Source organism: Aulonocara sp. 'chitande type north' Nkhata Bay, linkage group LG16 (genome assembly GCF_057382095.1).
Source record: "Aulonocara sp. 'chitande type north' Nkhata Bay isolate Kocher_YH1m ecotype deep benthic linkage group LG16, A_spYH_male_GT1.1, whole genome shotgun sequence".
NCBI lineage: Eukaryota > Metazoa > Chordata > Actinopteri > Cichliformes > Cichlidae > Aulonocara > Aulonocara sp. 'chitande type north' Nkhata Bay.
This window is the reverse complement of record NC_141359.1, coordinates 12,791,254-12,814,546: the sequence shown is the minus strand read 5'-3', so window position 1 is coordinate 12,814,546 and position 23,293 is coordinate 12,791,254. Positions and strand designations below refer to the sequence as shown.

Genomic DNA, 23,293 nt, shown 5'->3' with positions numbered 1-23,293 from the left:
CTAACGAGATGGGGAAACAAAACTGAACATGGCGCACACTAGACAGATGACACGGAAGCTGGGAGGCAAACAGTAGCCTTTGTCTACTGCAGCATAACTAAAGGAGGATTCAGGGTCACCTGATCCAGCCCTGACTATATGCTTTAGCAAAAAGGAAAGTTTAAAGCCTAATCTTAAAAGTAGTCAGTGTTGGGAAGATTACTTCTTCAACAGATTACAGAATACATGCCCCAAAATGTATTTTGTAACGTATTCAGTTACGTTATGCAATGAGAGTAACGTATTCTGAATACTTTGGATTACTTAATATATTATCGTGCTTTTTACAACTACATGAATGTGCTATTGCTGTGTGATTTATTACTATTGCTGGAGGTCCGCGGCTCCGAACCGTAGTAAAGGGACCTCTGGCTAATACATCGGTTCTGTGTTGGACTCATAGCTGAAAAATAGCTTTACTTTGTTGTCTGGGTCAAGTTTCAGACAGAGAGGCGTTGAAAGGCTGCTCCAACGGAACTTATTGTTTCAGAGGAAAACAGGAACACGGTGTACAGTCGAGTCTTAATAGCTTACTTACAACTGGGCTCATCAGGCACTCTTCTTGGCTGCAGTGGTTATTATTATATTTACATGCTTCCAGCTCCCGTTTCTGCTCGATGACAACTTCTGCTTTTCCACTCTCCTTTTTCTCCCTCCTCGCGCTCACAGACACATAATGAGTATGGCAGTCCATTCTCCAACATGTATGACGTTGCGGAGCCTTTAACTCCGCAATGTCATACATGTTGGCCAAGATATAAAGTAAGAGGCAACTAATTTGTTACAGTGACAAATCAATGACATGCAGCTTTCAGTGGCTTCAAGAGGTTTTAAGAATTTTTATGACAGAACACAGTTTTAGATGAAAGGAGAGGGATTGGTTTCATTTTATGTCTTAAACGATGTTTATTTTTAGATTTCATTAGACAAGTACTGCTTGCCTTGCTTGCCCTGACCTGACGCCAGCTTGTCACTGTGTATACAGATTTATACCCCCAGAGCTTGAGTAATACAAAAACATGCACACATAAGCACACACACACACACCAAGGACCCACTTGCTTGAAAGGGTAAACGATCTCCACTCCCCCGAGAGAGTCAGTGAGCTTAACAACATCTGGGAAGAGCTACAGAGCAACACTGAGCAGCATGTGGATGAAAGCAAAAGGAAGATGTATCTACAACAGGTAAAAATATATACACAGCATCCGTGTGTTTGGAGCCTCCTCCCTCCTCCTGCTGCTTCTGTGGTTACTTCTGACAATGGGCTCCTTCTGCTCGGTCCTGGACAGAAGGACGGCTGTGACAGTGATGCCTCGTGATGGCTCGCTTGTTCAGCAAGCTTCAGGTCAGACAGTCATTTTCTAGTTCTCCATACCTCCTCCATACCATCCTCTTTAAAAAACTAAATTATAGATCTTTTTAATTATCTATGTGATGAGTATGAAAAACTTTTATATGTCAAACAGAAAATCCTTTAAACATAGACTTCTTTGGATAGACTACTGATAAAATGTTTGGGTCACAAACTATGCTGCTGAGTGTAATTAGATAAACTTGATATTTAAGTATTTCTTTAAAACAGAGTGTTAGTAAGACTTGTCATATTTAGTCTTTTGTATGTTTGGTGTGACTTTATAAGATAAGTGCTAAAAAGATAGCTGCCAGAGCTTTCTTCCTGTTAAAAGGCTGTTTTTCCTTCCCATTGTTGCCAACGGCTTGCTGGGTTGTCTGATTGCCGGGTTTTCTCAGCCTCAGTACAAAATACACTGAGGCAACGTTAGTTGTGAGTTGGTGCTAACACTGAATTGAACTGAACTAAATAATGTTCAAAAAGAAAAGAACTAAAAATTACTAACAAACTTAAGTGTGCTACATGAAATCAGTTATCTCTCATAATTTTCTACTAATAGAGCAAAGGAAAGTCAACACAGTGCAGTTGGGTTCATAGGTTTTTGGATAGTGAGACAATTGTTGTTTGGTTTGCCTCTGTAGACCAACACAGTCGATTTTAAATCAAAGAATCAAAGTGTGACTGAAGTGCAGACTTTCAGCTTTGATTCGAGGGTATTAACAAAAGTATTGTGTTAACATTTTATTTTATTAATTGTTGCCATTTTTATATGTATCCCCATAATCCCCTTTTTAGAGGCTCAACATTATCTGGACAAACTAACCAAATACTGTGTTTCCTCTGAGATACTCTGCTAGGCCTTTACTGCAGCCATCTTCAGGTGCTGCTTGTTTGTGGGTCCCTGCATCTAGTTTTGTGTTCAAGAAAAGCTGTTCACCTGGGTTGAGTCTTGGGCGATGTTGCAGTTTTCTTTGGCTCATCATCCATTTTTACTGTGAAGTGCCATCTGATCAGTTTACAGCATTTGGCTGAATCTCAGCAGAGAGTACAGCTATCACATCATCAGCAAACAGCAAGTTATCAAATTCTACTGGCAGCTGCATACATGTCCATATTATAACCTTGCCTGCCTCATGTTTTACAGATGATGTGTTATATTTCAGATTATTTTCTTTCCTTCTCCACACTTCCTATGGCTGTGGCTCAGGAGGTAGAGCAGAGGTTAAAGGCTTGTGGTTTGATCCCTGACTGCTTCATTCTGCATGCCAAAGTATCCTTGGGCAAGGTACTGAACACTGAGTTGATCCCGATGTGTTCATGAGTGAGTGGGAATGCCAGATAGAAAGCTCTTGTATAAATGTGTGAATGAGATGTTCTTGTGTGCTCGAGTAGAAAGCACTATATAGGAACCATTCCATCCACCTATTATATACATAGATATGGTTTAATCTGGGTTTCTTGTTCTTGAGTGTAATCAGTGGTGTATTTGCATTTATTAAACAGTCTTTTCCACTTGCATGGACATCTATTTGAACCTCACAATGAGAGTTACAGTGAATGCATACCACATAAGAGTTCAATATTTTGAATCAACAGCTTTCATCTTCTTAGTTTGACATGGAATAACTGGAAAAAATGCTTCATCTGGCAATTAAACTGCAGATCAGTTAGTTGTCTAAATGGTTTTGAACTTCTGAAAATGGACTCTGTATAAAATGTCTGTAATTCTAACAGTTATAAAAATACTGTTATAAAAGCTGCTGACAGAAAAACTGAAGTCTGCGCTTCAGCCACATCTTGATTGTTTGATTTGAAATCCCTTGTGGTGATGTACAGAGGCAAAGCTATAAAAATTACTTTATTGTCCAAATGCATATTGATGTGATTGTAAAAAGATCTTATGTAACCTTTAGTGACTCCACATCTTTGCTCCAGCTTTATCTTTCTTAAAATATTTTTTTATAAAAAACATAAAGTTTTGATAAACAGAATCTATTTTTAAAATCTGAAAGTGACCTTTAAGGTCCACTTAATAAAATTCAGATGGTTTATTTGTCAAAGTGTCTGTCTGACAGTTAATTAACATGTTGCTCAGCTCTGTTCATGAGCTACTTGTTGCCTAAAAAGCCTTTTGACAAACAAAAAGCTGAATATATTACTGAAACAAACAAACACACACACACACACACACACACACACACACACACACACACACACACACACACACACACACACACACACACACACACTCCTCCAGTCGCCCACATGGTCATCTTTAATTGTCTGTTTAGCGTTGGTGCTTATAGTGAAGAAACCATTAACAGTCAATTAGCCAGCTGGCCAATCAGAGGGAAAACTGTTACCCTGAGGGCTTGTTTACAACCACAAGAGCAGCTCATTTGGAGAACATGGACACAGTTATTATAATCCTACCCTTCACCTCACAAGCATGGACAGACTCTAAAACAACAGGATTCCACTTAGAAACTCTCTGTTTAACACATTTTTAAAGTATAAAAAAATCTGTCAAACTCAGTATTTTCAATATCACCAATGGCTTTTAAAGCAAACTTCTCCTTTCTCCCCCTCATCAGGTCACTCAGCTGTGAATCGGCTGCAGAATCAAATGAGGAGCGGGTGCAGTGTTGAAAACCCTGTCTATGGACCCACCAACCTCTGCATTTTGAAAACCCACAACACCTGGTAAGAATGTTGTTGCTGCTGCGTAAGATGCATGCAGGGATGAAAAATGAACCTGTTGCAGACATTTGGGGGAGAAGAAATCCTACTTAACAAACATAGTGACTTCAGTGACAAATTCTGGCTCTAGAAACAAAGCTATAGCTATTGCAGTTCTTCTATTGGCCACTTGAGACTGTCATCCTAACCCTAACCCTACCCCATTCCCAACAAACTCCCATGTTAAAAGACTCAAATTAATAGATGTAATAAATATCTTTATGATTTTTTAAATTCTATGTCATAAAGACATAGAGTGAATTTAGTGTAGAAGACGTGGTGTGGAAGATTAACCTGCACAGAGTCCTGACGTCAACCTGAAAGAAAATCTCTGGGATAAATTAGAGTGGAGACTTCTCGTCCACGTCCAACATCTGGAAGAATAGTAAAAAATTCCCATAAACGACTGAAGGTCACAGTACTTCAGCATCTAGCTAGCGCTACAGAAGAGGAGCAAACATTAAGGGAATAACATTTTGTAGCAGGTAATTTTAGATTCAGCATTTCTAAATTCAACAAACATCAGCAAAAACACAAACAAATTTGTGTGCAGTTGTCATACAGTGTGTTGCTAGGTAAAAGTCCAGCTGATGCATTTCACAGGGAGAGAAAAGAGAGTGAGCTCATTTCAGTCAGCGATGGAGAAAGATAAGAAAGACAGGACAGGAGAGGAAGGAGAAAGACTTGATAAATTGGAAATTTAAAGCTTACATGTAAGTCCTCATGTTTTTAAATCAGATATTGGGTCTGTATGTGTCACATTAAGTTTTTTCATATTGCGAAACATGCTGTAAATCAAACTGAGGTAGACTGACTGTGTTATATGAAGGTAGTTATACTCTGCAGGTTAGTGCAGGATAAACAGGTTAGTTTGCTGTACTGTGATGGATTTAAAGTGTGCAATTGGTGCACAGTGGCTGTGGTTTCATGGTCAGAGTTAGGTTACATCACGTTGCTTAGATTCGTTCACTGAATTCCATCTTCAGACCAGCTTTATTCAGTATAATGTTAAAAAAAATTCTGTTAGTGGACAACTTATAACTTACATCTCCTTGAATTCAGTTTAGTGTAAATCTACAAAGAGCAGTAAACCTCAGACCAGCAGCAGCAGCAGCAGGTCAGCTGATCTCAGTCTGTGCATTAAGAAAATCTACTGGAGTGCTGAATAGAAATGATCGTGAGCTGTGATTCTTTTCACCATAATGAGCCATTACAACTGATTTTAGGGTTCCTCCACCCCCACCGTCATTTTGCTGTTTAGACACAAAGTCACTCTCTACAGCGTAGGCAACAGAAAATAGAGTTACTTTTATTTTCCGTCTTTTTCTTTGCTCATGTTCTATTTAACAAGTTCAAGCTCAGTACAATTAGAAATAAAAATTAGTTTAAATTAAAATTTGTATTCCTATCTACTAATATTATTTTATTATTACATTAATATAACACAAGTTTCGGTTAGCTTTACACAAAAATAGCTGGTAGAAACGTCCTTCAAGGAGCTACTTTTTACTTTCTTTATTTTTAAGATAGGTATCTGTACTTCTACTTAAGTACAGAATTTCTGTATTTTTGCCACCCCTGCTGCACACTATTACACAATCCACCAAGCAGTTTTGGTGCCTGTGGTGGAGACTAGTGCTCAATTGTTTGCTTTCTAAGTAGCTCTTTAACTTGCTTGGCACGTTAAGACCAAGAAGCAGCCATAAGGGTTGGTGAAATTTCCAACTTGATTTAACATACATTGTACAGCCATGGGGTGGCTGTAGCTCAGGAGGTAGAGCAGGTCACCTACTGATCGGAAGGTTGGTGGTTCGAACCTCTGGCTCCTCCTTGTGCAAGAAACATCAGTGAATTTGTGTGAATGTCGTCAGAAAAGCACTCAGTTTAGAGTCAGTGCTTGTGTGATTGGGTGAATGTGGCATGTTGTATAGTAGAGTAGAAAATCAGTCAATTTACCATTGTGGCTAGACTTCTGCTTGATTATATGGTTAATTATGTCACATTATGAGGGTATTTTGCCGATTATTTGACCATGACCAGAAACTTTGATCTATCGTGATCACATAATTCCCACCAAATTGCCACTGGAACACTTTTTTAGGAAAATTGATTTGGATAACAAATTAAACGTGAATTCATAATATTTGATCTAATTACACTAATGCTATACAGTTATTGCAAAATCCCATGTCACATCTGGCCATTGGATTTTGGCCTCCTCCTCCAGGAAACTGTTTGGGAACCTCTGTTAGAGATATTATATATACTGGACACATAGCTTAAGGGCCACTCAGAAACATGTCCTTACATTTGTGTGGCTAAAGACAGAGGAAAGATTGCTGTTTTTAAAGCTTTAAAATCTTACATCCATGAGGAAATTATGGCTGTAATAATCTTTTCAGCCTCTAGAGGGAGCCATTAGCACTTTACACCGACTGTGAGATTGTACCACTTGACTGGAGAGGATTTGTGACTCTCATTTTCAGGACCATTACATCATCACTGTTTCAAAAAAAACCAACAACACACACACACACACACACACACACACACACACACACACACACACACACACACACACACACACACACACACACACACACACACATCTCACTGTACAGTCTTTCTGGCAGGCACTGCGGGTGAGTGAGGGGAGGACAGATTAATGTGCCTCTTTGCTGTTTGTATCTGAATAGAGCGTAAAGTTATGTGCATTTGAATTTGGGAGGGGGTGAGGTGGAGGAGAAGGAGGAGGAGGAGGAGGAGGAGGGCAGTCTGTCGGCTGCAGAATTCCATCACTCTTGGCAACCGTTGTTGGGTTACCACGGAAACGCACTGCAATGTTCTCTGCTTCTCTTTTGTACTCCTCCATCACTCCTCTCTCTCTCTCTCTCTCTCCCTTACTCTATCCCATCTTTATTGCTGGTCGGCTTCCTCCTTGCGTTGCTACGGCGATGCTCTGGGACATTCAGTGGGATCATTTTGTCACTGCAGTGTCGGCGCACAGAGCTGGCACTGCGCTCCGAGATCTCTGTGAGACGTGTTTTGCTGTTTTTATGCTCCCTGTTTTGTCTCCTTCCAAATTCTCGTGACCTTTAACCCCTCCACTTCCCTTACCAATCAGTCCGAAATCAGCGCTTTGGACTGGCCGGGCTCATCAGGTGACACCACAGAAAGTTGGATGAAGTTTCGCTGAACTGAAGGCTCCGATCAGTGTTGATGTTTTCACGACTCTGTCGGACTGAGAGACGTCCGGACACTTCACAGAGACTGAACTCTGCTCGGTGAGCTCTGCCACAAACCGAGATGAACGAGGACGCGGAGGAGGCGCAGCTGCCTGAGAAGTTGCTGGAGGCTGAGGAGCAGGAGTTGCAGCAACAGGAGGGAGAACATGAGATGGAAGATGAAGTGAAGGACCAGGAGGGAGAGGGAGAGAAGGAGCAGGAGGAGGTCCATCCGCTGGAGGAAGACCTGGAGGAAGAGAAAGTGCAGCAACAGGATGGAGATACTGAAGATGTGTATGGGCAGGAGGAAGAGCTAGAACAAGAGGAGGTTGCAGCGCATGAGTGGGAAATACAAGAGAAGGTGGAGGAGGTTCTGAAGCAGCAGGAGGACGAGCTGTCTGAGCAGATGCTAAAGCCAGAAGGGGAACAGGGCCATCAAGAGGAGCAGGTACAGGAAGAAGAGAAGGAGGAGGAGGAGGTAGAGATCAAAGAGGTGCAGGAAAGTGAGCTACAGCACCTTGAAAAGGAGGAGGAGGAAGAGACTGAGGAGATCCAACAAGAAAAGGAGGTGCAGCAAAGTGAGGTGTTACAACAAAAGGAGGAGGAGGTAAAGCAGACTGAGGAGCTGCAGCAACAGCAGCAACCTCGAGAGCAGGAGGAGGAGGAGGAGGAGCAGGAGGAGGTGCAGCGTGAGGAGATGTCACGGACTGAGGAAGAGCAGAAGGAGCAACAGCAGTCTGAGGAGGTGCAGGACTTTGGGGACGCTCTGGAGCAGAATCACAACAACCAGGTCCTGATCCGGCTCAGAGGAATGTGAGTAAACACAGATCACGCAGTCAGCTGGCTGATGATGTAATGTCAGTGTGTTGATGCAATAGCACTATCGATAATTGGTGATCACGCTGTGAGGATCCGTGAGCTGCTGTAAGACTGACAGCCTCGGGGACGGCATCAGTGCGGTTGACCGGTTGCCTTGGTGATGCTGGCACGGACCGACGATGGAGGGGAAGACAAATGACAGAAAATGAGCGGGCAACGGTGGGCGTGCAACATCACTTAACACGGGAGAGAGAGCGTGTGTGTGTGTGTGTGTTTGATGAAGTCACAGCTTCTCGTCTGTCTGTCTGTCAGATTCTTTCTTAGCAGCTGACTCCTACGCTGCAGCGGAACAGCCTCGCCACATCTGTTTGAATTTGAGGCGATCACACACAAAAAACAAATCAAAAGCAGCAACAACAACAACAAAAAAAGAGCCCAGTGTGTTTTTTTTTATTCTCCATTGTTGCCATGGTAACAACTGAGCGTTGCGATGCAGCAAACTCTCAGCAAAGAAAGACACATCAGCAGGGAGATGGACGAAAACAGAGACAGAGATGAAGGCAGGGCATGCGAACACAAAATGTTTGAATGTCCTGTTGATGCTTCAGTCTGTGAATTACAGCCTCATTCATCACACTACGCTCATCATCACTCGCGGATCCTTTCTTTGACAAATCTGACAACACACTTTGAAATGCTCCTAAAGTGAGCATTTCAAACCAGTGAATGCCCTGTAGGCATGAAGCAATGAATCCTAGTAGTCCAAGTAAGGATTTTAAGTGACTGCTGTTTAAAGTTGCCAAATTGAAATATGTACACTTTTGTTTTAGATGTGTAAATCGTCCATATAACACACAATAAACATTTTTATTATTGTAATATATAAAAAAAAGCTATGTGTTTAAACACATCTTTGCTATGGCAAGAACTGCAACTCGCAACTGCTGGTTTGAGCCTCCTGTTGAGCTGTGATGAGTTTGTATGTTCTCCCTGTGTGGCTTTTCCTCCTAGAGTATATAGACAAGCATGTTAGGCTAACTGGTGACTGTAAATTGCACCCCTTGGTATGAACATAAGAGTTGGCAGTTATCTGTCAGTCTGTTTTTATGTATTACAACATAAGATAAATTTTCTACTTCTTACTAGATGTTAAAATGAGGTAAATTCAAGCTCAAATGAACAGCAGCACAAAACATGTCACACAGTGTCGCTGCTGTTTTAACAAAAGCCAAAATTCAGTAGCTTTTAGAATTACTCTTCTTTACCATACTCTTTCAGTTCACTGAAGTTTGCCGGCACAGTTTTGATTATAACCCTTCTGCAGACGGTGGCTGAGTAGCCATTGCTGTTATACTTTTTTTGAAGTCTGCCTCCACAGGCCCATGTGCAGTTGTCGCACTGTATTGTAAAGTCTATGTGGATGGGTACACATGGTCTCAAAAACAGTGGCAGGCATTCAGACATCGGCACAGACCTTCAAACTGATTATCTGATGATGGAATTTCCGTCACTCTGACCTGAACGGACCCTTGTAGGCTCACGGATGCGGAAAGTATAATCAAAGCTCAACGCTTCAGCTGCATGATTTCAATCAGGCTGAGTTCTGGACTTTGACGGAGTCTTTGCAACACTTTGATGCTTTTCGTTTTCAGTCATTTTATTGTACATTTGCTGCTGTGCATGGGATGATTGTCACGCAGCATGATCCAGTGTAGGACAAGTCTTAGCTGTTGGACCGAGGACTTCACATTTGACTCTAGAATACTTTGGTAAACAGAGGAGTTTATAGAGTAACTGACTCAGTAACTGTAAGGTGCTCAGGTCCTGTAGCTGCACCACCACCACCACCTTGCTTGACCAGTGGTACGAGCTGTTTATGCTGATATGCTGTGTTCTGCCCCGATGCTCCAGACCAGCAAACTACTGTCATGTTTTGTAGCTCATCTGGGGTTTTATTTGCCTAATTTTAAGATCTGCTGGAGACCAGATTATTTTTATTGTTTTCTTGATATGTGTTTACTTTCTTTTTACCTTGAACGTGTCTTGATCAGCATTCACGGTGCCTTCACAGACATCCAAATATCCGTGACTGTTACCACTGATGCATAATCGTACCGTCAGATCAGGCTCTGATGCATGCTCTGGATAATCCTGCTCCTCTTCAGCCTGAAGTATGCTGCTCCTACCTTTTCCAAAAACACAGAAGGACATAATTTTCTGCTTAATTCATCCAAAATGTTTTTTTTAGTTGAATAGATGGCCAAAAAATCACAAGTATTCACATCCATTCAGCATTACTTTCCAATTTTGTAACTCCCACACAGAAACTCCTCAAGCTTCAGAAACTTAATGATTTATTGACGGCAGATTACAAAAGAAGTCGTCAAATTCTTCGCAGTTTAGTTGTGACATGCTCCGTCAAGAATTAGTTTGGGTGTTTTTTTTTTTTTTACATAACTTTCCCAGTCTTTTGTGTTTGTTTGCCTGCCGTCTTTAAAGGAAGAAAGCAGCACATAAATGTGTCTAAGACAAGTGTTCTTCTTGATTTTTTCAGTGACTCGCAGCTCACACGTTCAGTCTTCGACTGCAGTTTCACCAGAAACATTTGTCACATACAAAATATCTGGACAGTGCTGTGTTCAGTTTAGTTATAGCTCTTCGTCTGGTTTGGTCCACTTAAATCTAAGAACTTTTTACACATTTAAAGTAATAGTATAGACTAAAAAGAGTACTAATGCATATGTTTTAAAAGCTGCTGTATCTCCAGAATGGCATGGCATGGCTACAAGTGGAAAAAAAAACCCAGGTGCGTTGTGCTATCCTCTGTGAGGTTTCATTCCAATAACGTAGGTCCCCAAGGAGGAATAAATAAGAAATAAGGAGGAATGAGGAAATGATAGCTCTGTTTTTTTTTTTTTGTTTAAACTGGTCATGTATAAGGTCAGTGTGGTACTCTAAAGCATACACTGATGTTTTAGTCAACAAATCCGTTTCCCAGCAGAGATGCTGACTTGTCACAGTAGGAAAAGAATTGATGGACCCGTTGTATTAAAGCATACCTTTACATCTCCCTGTTGTGACAAGTCTGTATGTCTGATTGAAGTGGTTTGTCCCTTTGTCTTGGTTGCATGACATGCCCATGACAGGCAGTCAGATCTTTTTCAACCAGGTCACTTTTTCCACCTTAAGCTAGTTAAAATTCTAAATCGTTTCAGTTTCAGATCTTCCTTTAGTCTAAATGGTAAATGGAAATTTTCTTATATAGTACCTGAGCACTCAAAGCACTTTATACAGCATGTCTCTCTCACCCAGTCACACACAAAATCACTTTTTTCTATGTCTAAGTGCTGTCTATCTAACATTCACACACATTCAACCCCAGTGAACACAGCGGATGCAACTCAGGGTTCAGTATCTTGCCCAAGTGCACTTTGACTTGCAGACTGGAGCAGTCAGGGATTGAACTGATTAGTAGATGACCAGCTATACTTCCTGAAGCACAGCCATGGTCATTCTTTCTAAGAATTACTAAAACTGAAAATGTCAGTTTGTCTTTTTTCCAGAGGCTTTCTGATATTTGTCAAAGAGGTTTGGAAATTAAAATAGGGATTTGTTAGGAAAAGCTAGCTAACTTATGATCCAAGTATCCACAAAAACATCCAAGCAGTGATGCAATCAAGAACAACCAGACTTCCAATATTTCCTGCATTGGTTGTCTTAACTTCACTGCGTGCAAATACCTATGCATGTCTGGAAAATGTAGTTTATTAAATAATTTCAGCAAATAAATAGCACATCGACCAGGGAGATGGACTGTCTGTTCCATCAGCAGCGTCCTGCCCCCCTGAGCAATGCTGGTGACTCTTCTGTCTTTAGCCTCTGGCAGTAACAGTGTGGATTGTGACTGAGCAGTGGTGCTTTGATCAAAAGTTGAATCATTTACGAACATGCTACAAGTGAGCATTTAAAAGATAAGATAAGATAACGTGGTGCCAAGGAATTTGCTACATCTATTCAACAGAATAAATATATAGAACAGTAACAATAGAGATTATTATCAAGAGATTATATAAAGAAGGAAACAGAATATATACACATTTTACACATATACAGTGGTGAAATATTGCACAGATGACATTTGAATCATTATTAAATCACAAAACCTCACATTAACAGACACTGTTTGACATCTTCAGTTTAATAAATAGTAATCTAACAATTTTGAAATTGTAAGGAACACAAGGTAAAAAACAAGAACATTTTACACTTAGGTCTGTTTCTTTCTGACTTTTCCATTCTGTTCGCAAATTAGATTAGACAAAAAACATTTAACAACAAAAAAGGAAAATATATACAGTGTTGGGGAGTAACGGAATACATGTACCGCCGTTACGTATTTAAAATACAAAATATGAGTAACTGTATTCCGTTACAGTTACCGTTTAAAAAGGTGGTATTCAGAATACAGTTACTTTGTTGAGATAAATGGATTACACGGCAGTACTTTCCTGTTTTATACTGTGGCGGGTCAGGACTGTTTGGGTTTTGTTTGACAGCTACGTTCTGTTGTTCCAGGTGGCAGCGTTACGGTTGCCATGGTTACAGGGTGACGCTCTTTCTCTGCGTGTTTCCTGGGTGAGAGAGCACCTTTTTGTTGTTGTTGTTGTGCTGAGCTAATAGGCAGAATGCTAAATGCTGTAAAGAATGTAGCATCATGGGCAGTATAGTCCGTGCTGCAGGGAGAATGGACTGCCATACCCGTTATGTGTCTGTGAGCGCGAGGAGGGAGAAAAAGGGGAGTGGAAAACTCCGAGTTGTCATCGAGCAGAAACGGGAGCTGGAAGCATGTAAATATAATAATAACCACTGCAGCCAAGAAGAGTGCCTGACGAGCCCAGTTGTAAGTAAGCTATTAAGACTCGACTGTACACTTTGTTCGTGTTTTCCTCCGAAAACAATAAGTTCCGTTGGAGCAGCCTTTCAACGCCTCTCTCTGTCTGTCGCAAGAAAAGTTGACCCAGACAACAAAGTAAAGCTATTTTTCGGCTACGAGCCGACAGGGACCCCGCCATATTAGCCAGAGGTCCCTTTAATATGGTTCGGAGCCGCGGACCTTCAGTAATAGTCATAAATCACAGCAATAGTTGTAAAAAGCATGATAATATATTAAGTAATCCAAAGTATTCAGAATACGTTACTGTCATTGAGTAACGTAACGGAATACGTTACAGAATACATTTTGGGGCATGCATTCTGTAATCTGTAATGGAATACATTTAAAAGTAACCTTCCCAACACTGAATATATATCAAGGAAATACATTGTAATATGTCATCATTCAAACTCAGCAAAGAGGACATTACATAATAACCAGAGGTGGAAAGAGTACTAAAATATTTTACTCAAGTAAAAGTACTATTACTTTGCTGAAATTTTACTCAAGTACAAGTAAAATTACCTGTCTAAAAATGTACTCAGAGTAAAAGTTACATAGTTACTTTTTTGTCAGCAGGAGGACAGCCTCTTCTGAGTAGTGCAAAAAAGACAATGGGATAAATCTCAAAGTAGTTGTTTTTTAATTAAAAGAAAAACTTTACAAATTAAAGCTCAGTGGCAGTTAAACTGCAAGTCTATACATCAAAATGGATAATGGTCACCAAACCAACCAAACTGTCAAAACCATATAATTCTTTTACATGAGAATGTGTTCTAAACTGTCAAATAAGAGAACAAGTACTGAATTGAGCTGTACGGCAGCTGCTATAAAAATGTGTTTTCATTTTTTAAACTTGGCCCTGCTCTGTTAATTTTGAGGAGCAATTCAATTCAATAAAACTTTATTGATCCTGAAGGTTGACCCCGAAGGAAATTGGGTTAAGGCTGCCGACCTTTGCCAGCGCCGACTTACCCTTCTGACCATACATACAGTACAGGGAGTGGAGAATTATTAGGCAAATGAGTATTTTGTCCACATCATCCTCTTCATGCATGTTGTCTTACTCCAAGCTGTATAGGCTCGAAAGCCTACTACCAATTAAGCATATTAGGTGATGTGCATCTCTTTAATGAGAAGGGGTGTGGTCTAATGACATCAACACCCTATATCAGGTGTGCATAATTATTAGGCAACGTCCTTTCCTTTGGCAAAATGGGTCAAAAGAAGGACTTGACAGGCTCAGAAAAGTCAAAAATAGTGAGATATCTTGCAGAGGGATGCAGCAGTCTCAAAATTGCAAAGCTTCTGAAGCGTGATCATCGAACAATCAAGCGTTTCATTCAAAATAGTCAACAGGGTCGCAAGAAGCGTGTGGAAAAACCAAGGCGCAAAATAACTGCCCATGAACTGAGAAAAGTCAAGCGTGCAGCTGCCAAGATGCCACTTGCCACCAGTTTGGCCATATTTCAGAGCTGCAACATCACTGGAGTGCCCAAAAGCACAAGGTGTGCAATACTCAGAGACATGGCCAAGGTAAGAAAGGCTGAAAGACGACCACCACTGAACAAGACACACAAGCTGAAACGTCAAGACTGGGCCAAAAAATATCTCAAGACTGGTTTTTCTAAGGTTTTATGGACTGATGAAATGAGAGTGAGTCTTGATGGGCCAGATGGATGGGCCCGTGGCTGGATTGGTAAAGGGCAGAGAGCTCCAGTCCCACTCAGACGCCAGCAAGGTGGAGGTGGAGTACTGGTTTGGGCTGGTATCATCAAAGATGAGCTTGTGGGGCCTTTTCGGGTTGAGGATGGAGTCAAGCTCAACTCCCAGTCCTACTGCCAGTTTCTGGAAGACACCTTTTTCAAGCAGTGGTACAGGAAGAAGTCTGCATCCTTCAAGAAAAACATGATTTTCATGCAGGACAATGCTCCATCACACGCGTCCAAGTACTCCACAGCGTGGCTGGCAAGAAAGGGTATAAAAGAAGAAAAACTAATGACATGGCCACCTTGTTCACCTGATCTGAACCCCATTGAGAACCTGTGGTCCATCATCAAATGTGAGATTTACAAGGAGGGAAAACAGTACACCTCTCTGAACAGTGTCTGGGAGGCTGTGGTTGCTGCTGCACGCAATGTTGATGGTGAACAGATCAAAACACTGACAGAATCCATGGATGGCAGGCTTTTGAGTGTCCTTGCAAAGAAAGGTGGCTATATTGGTCGCTGATTTGTTTTTGTTTTGTTTTTGAATGTCAGAAATGTATATTTGTGAATGTGGAGATGTTATATTGGTTTCACTGGTAAAAATAAATAATTGAAATGGGTATATATTTGTTTTTTGTTAAGTTGCCTAATAATTATGCACAGTAATAGTCACCTGCACACACAGATATCCCCCTAAAATAGCTAAAACTAAAAACAAACTAAAAACTACTTCCAAAAACATTCAGCTTTGATATTAATGAGTTTTTTGGGTTCACTGAGAACATGGTTGTTGTTTAATAATAAAATTATTCCTCAAAAATACAACTTGCCTAATAATTCTGCACTCCCTGTACATTACACAAACATCACATGGGGAAGACAGGTCAGAGAGGCATAACAATGGAAAATGCACAACATGAGGAAAGATAAGGAGAAAAAAATAACTCCCCACAGACTGAGCTCCAACAGGGAGATCAGTTTGAGATCAGAAAAAAAACACCTCTGCACAAAGCACGTTATTCTTTTGCCTGCAGTGTGAACATATGTGGGTTAAGTAAGAAAGTAGCTGCTTCTGTCTTCTGTCTAATTTAACTATTTCTTTAAAATAAATTATTATTATTAACAAACAGGAAAAATGTATTTTCTTTTGGCAATTTACCGATCCTGTAAAAAAATTAAATTGCGTGGACAACAACGTGCCCAATAACAGCTTATGTCTTAATGTGATTAACTTGAGCACAGCCTTTTTGCTAAAATAAATGTACAGGTTTCATTTAACTTACCTCTACATGCTTGTGCAGGTTTGATGAGGAATTTTTAAAAGCTGCTAACTCGGTCTCTCTGGGCAAACACAGCTTACACTGCATAATAAAGCTGTTGCCTTACTTGCACTTGAAGCCGAAATGGTCCCTTAAATAAGGCCAGGGGTTCACATCGGTTTCCTCGAGTTCAGGGTCAGCATAATTCGACAGGGTTTCTTTTTTCGCTGGATCCGTACCACCGATGTCAGACTCATCTTTATCGTGACCCAACGCCAATTTGTTCTACTACCCATCATTCCCTGCAGTATTTCCGAAGCGCAATGTTGGTTTTTTTTTGTTTGTTCTTTTAATTTACTCAGTAACGGGTGTGATTGAAAATGTAGCGAAGTACAATACTTTTTAAAAAATATACTTAAGTAAAAGTAAAATTACCGACTTGAAAAATGACTTTAAAAAGTACAAATACACAAAAAAACTACTCAATTACAGTAACGCAAGTAAATGTAATTCGTTACTTTCCACCTTTGATAATAACCATGGTAGCTGCTTCATTCAAAATTTAACAGCCCATTATAGCTAATGGGCAAATACAGACTGATGCATTTGACTGGTCTGTTTTTCCAGCTTCTCACATATGGTGATAGTTACAGAACGCTAACTTAGCATTCTGTAATGCTATCGTAGCATTAGTGAAGCCATACTGGCATATTTTGAAACAGCTGACTTTTCATCTGCCATTAGTGTTTGTTTCAAATGGGAAAATTATGTCCAGAAATAAAATTAATAGATTTAATGATGTTAAGAGTACGTTTGCCATAGTATTTTTTTGACAGCTAAAGTTAAACTCTCCTTTATTTTATCAGCTTCTGTTCACAAAAACATTTAATAACAAGATTCCCATTGTATTGTGTATGTCTGTGATACTTCTTCTAATTCACTATCTTATGGAAGACCAGGCCACCACCAGTATTTGGTTTACTGACAGTATCTCTCATCAGCAGTTAAATGAAATGTGCACGGCATCATTACCATTAAACACACACATTTAATTTATGCCCCTTGGCTACTCTTGCTCTGTTTAACAGACCCTGCTTGCTATACAGCATCTTGTGTTGGTAACCGGCTGGCAACAGAGGAAAATATAACAGAAAAAAAAAGAAACAGAAATTTATCAGCAGAAGTTGGTGTGTTGGTTGAAGAAACTGACGCCAAGACAAGTGTTTCGTTTTTGCCAAATCCTCTAATAAACATTGGCAAGTGAATGTGTTCTCTGTCAACAGTGAGAGAATGAGAAACGCTAGAGGTGTAAAAATAAAGATGCAGAATTCAGCTTGTCTACTAACCTGACAAGACTGAACTCCGAGGTTAGGGGAACTCCGTCACGGGGAGTGAACACACTCCGAGGTTTGTTTAGTTTTCCGGAGGATTCTTCTGCTCAGTGAGAAAAGGTCTTAGATAAAACAACAAAGCTGGTTTTATTTTGGGTAGTGAGTAATGGCAACAGGCATCTGTAGTTTGACAGTAATGCTGCTTGTGCGTAAGCAGAAGCTCTGCATGCCTATGTGTCCCCCCTCAGTGCCTGTGCACCTAGTAAATAGATCCCCTGCTGCACCTGAATGCTAATCACACTCAAGAATTGTTGGCACCTCTGACCTAACAACTTGTGAGGCATAGTTGTAAATAAAGTAACACTCTGGGTTGCAAAGTAGCAGTGACTAAGGAGAGACCATTTGAATGAACAGTTCTCAATATGGAGCTTGATTAATAATTGTTTGGCAATTAGACTCCGATCAGTCTTTGTAGTAGAACAGAGTCCAACGCTGGTAGGAAGGATGGCAGCGAGGTGAAGCAGGTGAAGACTTGGAGGATCTCTATTCTGGCGAGGATGAGGTGGAGATTTGGAGGAGGCTGGTTGCACGAATGAGGATCTGAAAGGCAGAAAAGTAGTAAGATTTAAAGCACACAGGACAGAGCTCGCAGAAGACAAGCAAGAAAATGTTTGGGCCAAAGTGATGACAACAAAATTAAGTTTGACGCCACAGGAAAGTGGAAGTAATGTGAAGAATAGACTAGCAGCGCCAAACCCCGAGGGATGCAGGCAGACGAGTGGATATGGAGCTTCCCCATTGAAATTAGCATAATCATTATTATATGTTTCAGTCTGTTGAGTGGTGCACCACAAATGGAAATATCTCAATAAGTATGGGCTGAGAGGTTGTGAAAAACTCTATGGACATTCACGTCACATTCCTCCCTGAATAACAGTATCTCTGAACCTCCTGTCTCCCTCCCCTCAGCCCTAAACAGTCATGGCAGATGGATGCCCCTCACTAAGTCTGATTCTCCTGGAGGTTTTCTTCCTGCTAAAATGGAATTTTTCCTCCCACTGTCACTAAGTGCTTGCTCATAGGGGGTCATGTGATTGTTGGGGTTTTCTCTTTACCTTACAATATAAAGCATGTTGCATATATATATATATATATATATATATATATATATATATATATATATATATATATATATATATATATATAATAGAATAGAATTAAATTAAGTTTGACTTAGTTCAGACAGACCACAAAGCCAAGCTTACCTGCAATCCATATGCTATAGGAAGGGTGGTGAGGTTCTCAGACAAGAGCCATGCAACCGAATATAAACAAACGAAAAGACAATCTGCTTTTGAATATAGTCGTTCTGACTTTGAGTCTCTTCATATGTGCAGTTACCAAAAATGAAAAGAAAAAATAATATAAAGAGAAGCCTTGTTGTTACATTTCTTTTTCATAGACTGCAAATTTTTGTTTGATTTAAAAAAAAAAAGTATTAAGGTTACTTCATCATGTTACTGCCAGGTACATTTGTATCGCTATCATCAGAGCAGAGCAGAGCTGCTGTTCCATTTATAGACATTCTGCCTGCCACTGTTGACCTTTCCAGGCACAATCCTCCCTAAGTTTGGGGACTCTGTATTTAGAAGGGCCTTGTGACATTGACTTCTCTATTATAACCTGTGACACCTGTTAAAGCAAGTTTCTGAAATGTACAAATTATCATAAACTTTGTCCAAATTAAATAGAGCAAGCATGAATGAATACAAGATTAAGACCCATTCAAGTGGTCACAAAACCAGCTGTTTCTTTGTGTGAGCGATTGTGTCTTTGTGTTCATTACAATATTATTTCTTCCTGGCAGACATAAAGTTCATCCATAAATTAATCACAGAGCTTAAAGCTGTTTGACAAGAAAACAAAAAAGTGTGGAGATATTTATTTATTCGTTTATTTTTGAAAATTTCCCCCAGTTTCCGTGGTAACAGCAGAACATTTCGATGCAGTAAACTAGAAAAGGACAAAAAGAGAATAGAACAGCTTTTCATTTACTTTTGTTTTTTTACACATTGAGATGCATAATTTTTATTGTCAGTAGGCTTTGGTGAGAAGCTGAGTGGAATTACAGAGGAAGTGTAAAGTGTAAAAACAAAAGCAAAAAATAACTTTTTTGACACATTAAAGAGCAGAAATCAGCTGAGAAAGCTCAGCTATGAAAAAAACGTTCTGCCATCTGAGGATGTATTAAAAGAAGTACCAGACTGTCCAGGTCAGATTAAGCAGAAACTAATCTTTATAATGGTTTTTGCATGTCTGGCTTGTTGTCATGCTTCAAAAATTAAATTTAGGACCAATCTGAAGCCACCCTGATGAGGTGGTTAAGAAACTAAACAACAAAAGGCTGATACTGTGTAGTGTGTGTGCACTGCTTCAATTTAATGGAGGTTCAGCTTTTTTCTCCAGGACACTTGGTCTAGACGTGGGCGGGTTAGATGGAGTTAACCATCACACACACACACACACACACACACACACACACACACACACACACACACACACACACACACACACACACACACACACACACCCTGCAGTGATGCATTGCAAACAGAACAGTGCACGAAATAAAATACATTCCACAAGCTCAGTGTTAATGATGCAGAGAAGAAAATGTGTAGGTGAAATCACAAAACAATTGGTACAAGGACAAAGAAAAAAAAAGAGGTAAAGACGCAAAATGCAAATTCTTTCGCTGAAGGCGTCACCCTGTAAAAGTCATGATAGGGAGGTGAGTCATTCTCCAGAAACTCTCTGTCCTCACCTGTCACTATTGCTGCTGCCGCGTGCTGGAGAGTTTTCTCTGACTAAGAAAACAATGCAGCGACCTGGCACTGATCAGCGTGCCTTATACAGCTTTGTAATTCAGCTCTGATCTGCCCACGCAGGCCGGCGTACAATTACCATTCGACCATGAAATAACAGGTCTCTACAGTCGCATTTCAAAGCTGAGACGTGTCAGAGCTGTGATTAGCTGCTGGGGTCAGATTCCAGAGCTGTGACTGGCTAATTTCAGACCAAATGGAGCGTTTAGATCGTCGTCATCTACTCGTGGGGTAATCTGCTGTTCAAATTTACATTCCAATAGGTGTTTCGGTTCGGTGACGCATGATTTAATGCTTGCATTTTGGTGACATTGACTTTGTTTTGCATGGTTTTAATAGTAGTAAAATCAGGTCTATTTTGTCCCCTTTTTTCTGACCTCATAACATGTAATGAAGTGGTAACACTTTCCAAATTGGATTTGGGCATATTTATCAAAGGTGAGAAAACATGTAAATTAACATTAAAATCTTACTACTTCACCAGTACCACCTCTTTGGCCTGATTTGGAAAGAGTGATGTTGTGTAAAAAGCCCAAGGATATTTGGCATGCAGACTGGGGGAGCCAGGGATCGAACCACAAACCTTCTGATCAGCAGGATGTATGGACACCTTTAGATTTATTAATCATGTAAATTTCCTGTACCTGTTATAGATGTCCTCAGTCCAAAGTTCAAACATTGAATGTCATATTGATGGCCAAAGTGGGTCATGGCTGGACGCCCAAATTGTGGACTTAATTTGGACGGAATTGGCTATGGACCAATGGACCCAATATAGATCAGATCTGCATGTCTATCCAACGTCCAATGTATAGTGGGAAAAAACTAAAAAGTGACACAAAAACACTTCAAAAAGACATAAAATGTCTACAAAGGGACAAAAATTTACTGCAAAGTAGCACAAAACAACTTCTAGGAGACATAAAATGACTAAAAAGTGGCAAAAAACAACATCATAAAGACACAAAATAATTCTTTGAAGGAGACACAAATATGTAATATGACTTAACCCTCTCAAGGCAGGCGTTGCCGATTTGCAACAGTTAAAAACTAACAACCTGATTACCCCACATACATATTTTATGAGTTTTCTTTTACTCAGAAGTACCACTGCAGGACTTGGTTGTGCATTAGTAACAAAAAGTTTAATTTGAGCCTGAGAGGGTTAAAATGGTGGCAAAAAATATCTGCAGACTCACGAGACATCAAAGACAAACTTTAAAGAGAAGGGAACCGAGCACAAAGAGATATAAAATAAAAAATGAGACACAAAATGACTGCAAAAAGACACAAAATAAGTAGAAAAATGACAACAAACAAACAGCAAAATAGCTAAGAGAGGCGAAAAAGAAAGAAAAGGGACCTTAAACTTCTTTTTAAAAAGTCAATATTTATTTAATATGTGTTTCCATCCCATCATGTCAAATACTGCTTGTGTTCTGGTTTCTCTCCCTGCTCCGTGTGCTTTAGTCAGCAACACGTACTTGGTTTAATTTAGGCAGCAAAAAAACTTAAAATTTGTCCCCTATACATCATTGACCTTGTGTGGTGAAAATGTAACAATGGTGATCTTCCATACATGACACATTAGTTGTAAGAGAGCTTTTTCATTATTGCCAGAAATGTGTGTATCTGTCAGATGTCAGCATTTATAGGAATTTGGTCATTTACTTGAAAATCCATCCCAAACACACATACAACATATCATATGTTTCTTTACATGTGACACAGCTTTAACCTGCACGCCCAATATCACGATTGGAATGTTAGATTCTTTAACCTTTCATCGCTACAAAAATCTGCAGACTAATATTTCATCCAGCAAATCATTTGTCAGTACAAAGTTATATTTAGGCACCCTGTTCATTAACTTGGCCTCTGTCTTTATCAGAGAACAGTCTGCATGGACTGGCTTTGCTTTGCATCCTTCACCACATAACAGCGGTAAAATGTAATCATGTGCTTCACAGTTTCACAAAATTAACAATAAATCATTTAACAGGTGCTGCTTCCCCAGATTGGACCTTACTATGAGGCATCTGTGTTTTAGAGGGAAAGGGAAAGGTTGTCTGCACTAGCACATTTAGAAGCTTCCAACCACTTTATTGATGCAACTTTTTGGGAAAATATTCTCGCCCCCTTTGGCGTAAGACAGGAATCAACCTCAGTGAATTCAAATGTTGAGCTGGAGGCAGTGACATCATTGTCAGCCATCACGCTCAGAGAAATGAATGAGAAAAATGGAGTCTGAAATGGAGTGTGACACTAGAAATATATTCAAAGAAAAAACAACTTGATAGGGTATGTGCGATCCCTGGTTGATGTAGGACAGAAAAAGCTGACAGTAAACCCCTGAATCCCTTTTAAGTCATGATTATTCTTTGTGTAGGGTTCTAATAATTTGGGTTTTTTTGGTGATATAAACATGAATTGTGTTGTAACACAGAGTCAGTCATTCACTTAAACTGCTGTAGTTTTTTTCATTGTTAGCAGTCTATCTGCAGTTCTTCTTTGGCATGTGCCTATTACAAAAGGAAACATAGAAATGTGAGGATTCTCAGGCTGCTTATCAAGATGACATATTCATTTATGATGCCTGCAGAATATGCTACTATCCTCCGTACACTGAATCTAAAAGGAGGTGTATCATATCTATGTGTTCATATTGTGTTATGACTCATAGGAAGCTCCATGTTTGATGCAAATTGCTGCAATCTGCTACTAACGGGTTTAAAGTACCTAAATTACCTCCATGAGCCACTGCTGTTGCTGGAACCTCTGACAGTGTTGAAAAGCAACCAAATCAGCCACCAATCTCCACAAAATACCCAGCATTCATGGGTTCCTTTCACCTCCGCTCTCCATGTTCAACTCTTTGACACCCTGCTGGGACGGCTCAATTCCCAGAACGAAAACCTTTGCTCCAGTGCTTTGGAGTGCTTGTCTGAGCCACCCTTGCACACAAAATGGGTAGAAAACATGATTTGCTAACCGGTCTCTT

At 40.1% G+C, this 23,293-nt stretch overlaps 1 protein-coding gene across 2 annotated transcripts in view; it reads left to right on the top strand.

The window, feature by feature from the left end:
* The first annotated feature begins 6,924 nt into the window (after positions 1-6,924).
* LOC147311129 (dual specificity calcium/calmodulin-dependent 3',5'-cyclic nucleotide phosphodiesterase 1A-like) overlaps positions 6,925-23,293 on the top strand; it is a 49,606-nt gene continuing 33,237 nt past the window's right edge. Inside the window, exon 1 of one of the 2 annotated variants that reach the window (XM_086265536.1) lies at positions 6,925-8,169. In XM_086265536.1, the coding sequence (XP_086121662.1) occupies positions 7,439-8,169 (731 nt within the window). In that variant the 5' untranslated portion in view covers positions 6,925-7,438. The remainder of the gene's footprint in view (positions 8,170-23,293) is intronic. The other variant, XM_086265535.1, reaches the window with a different exon arrangement.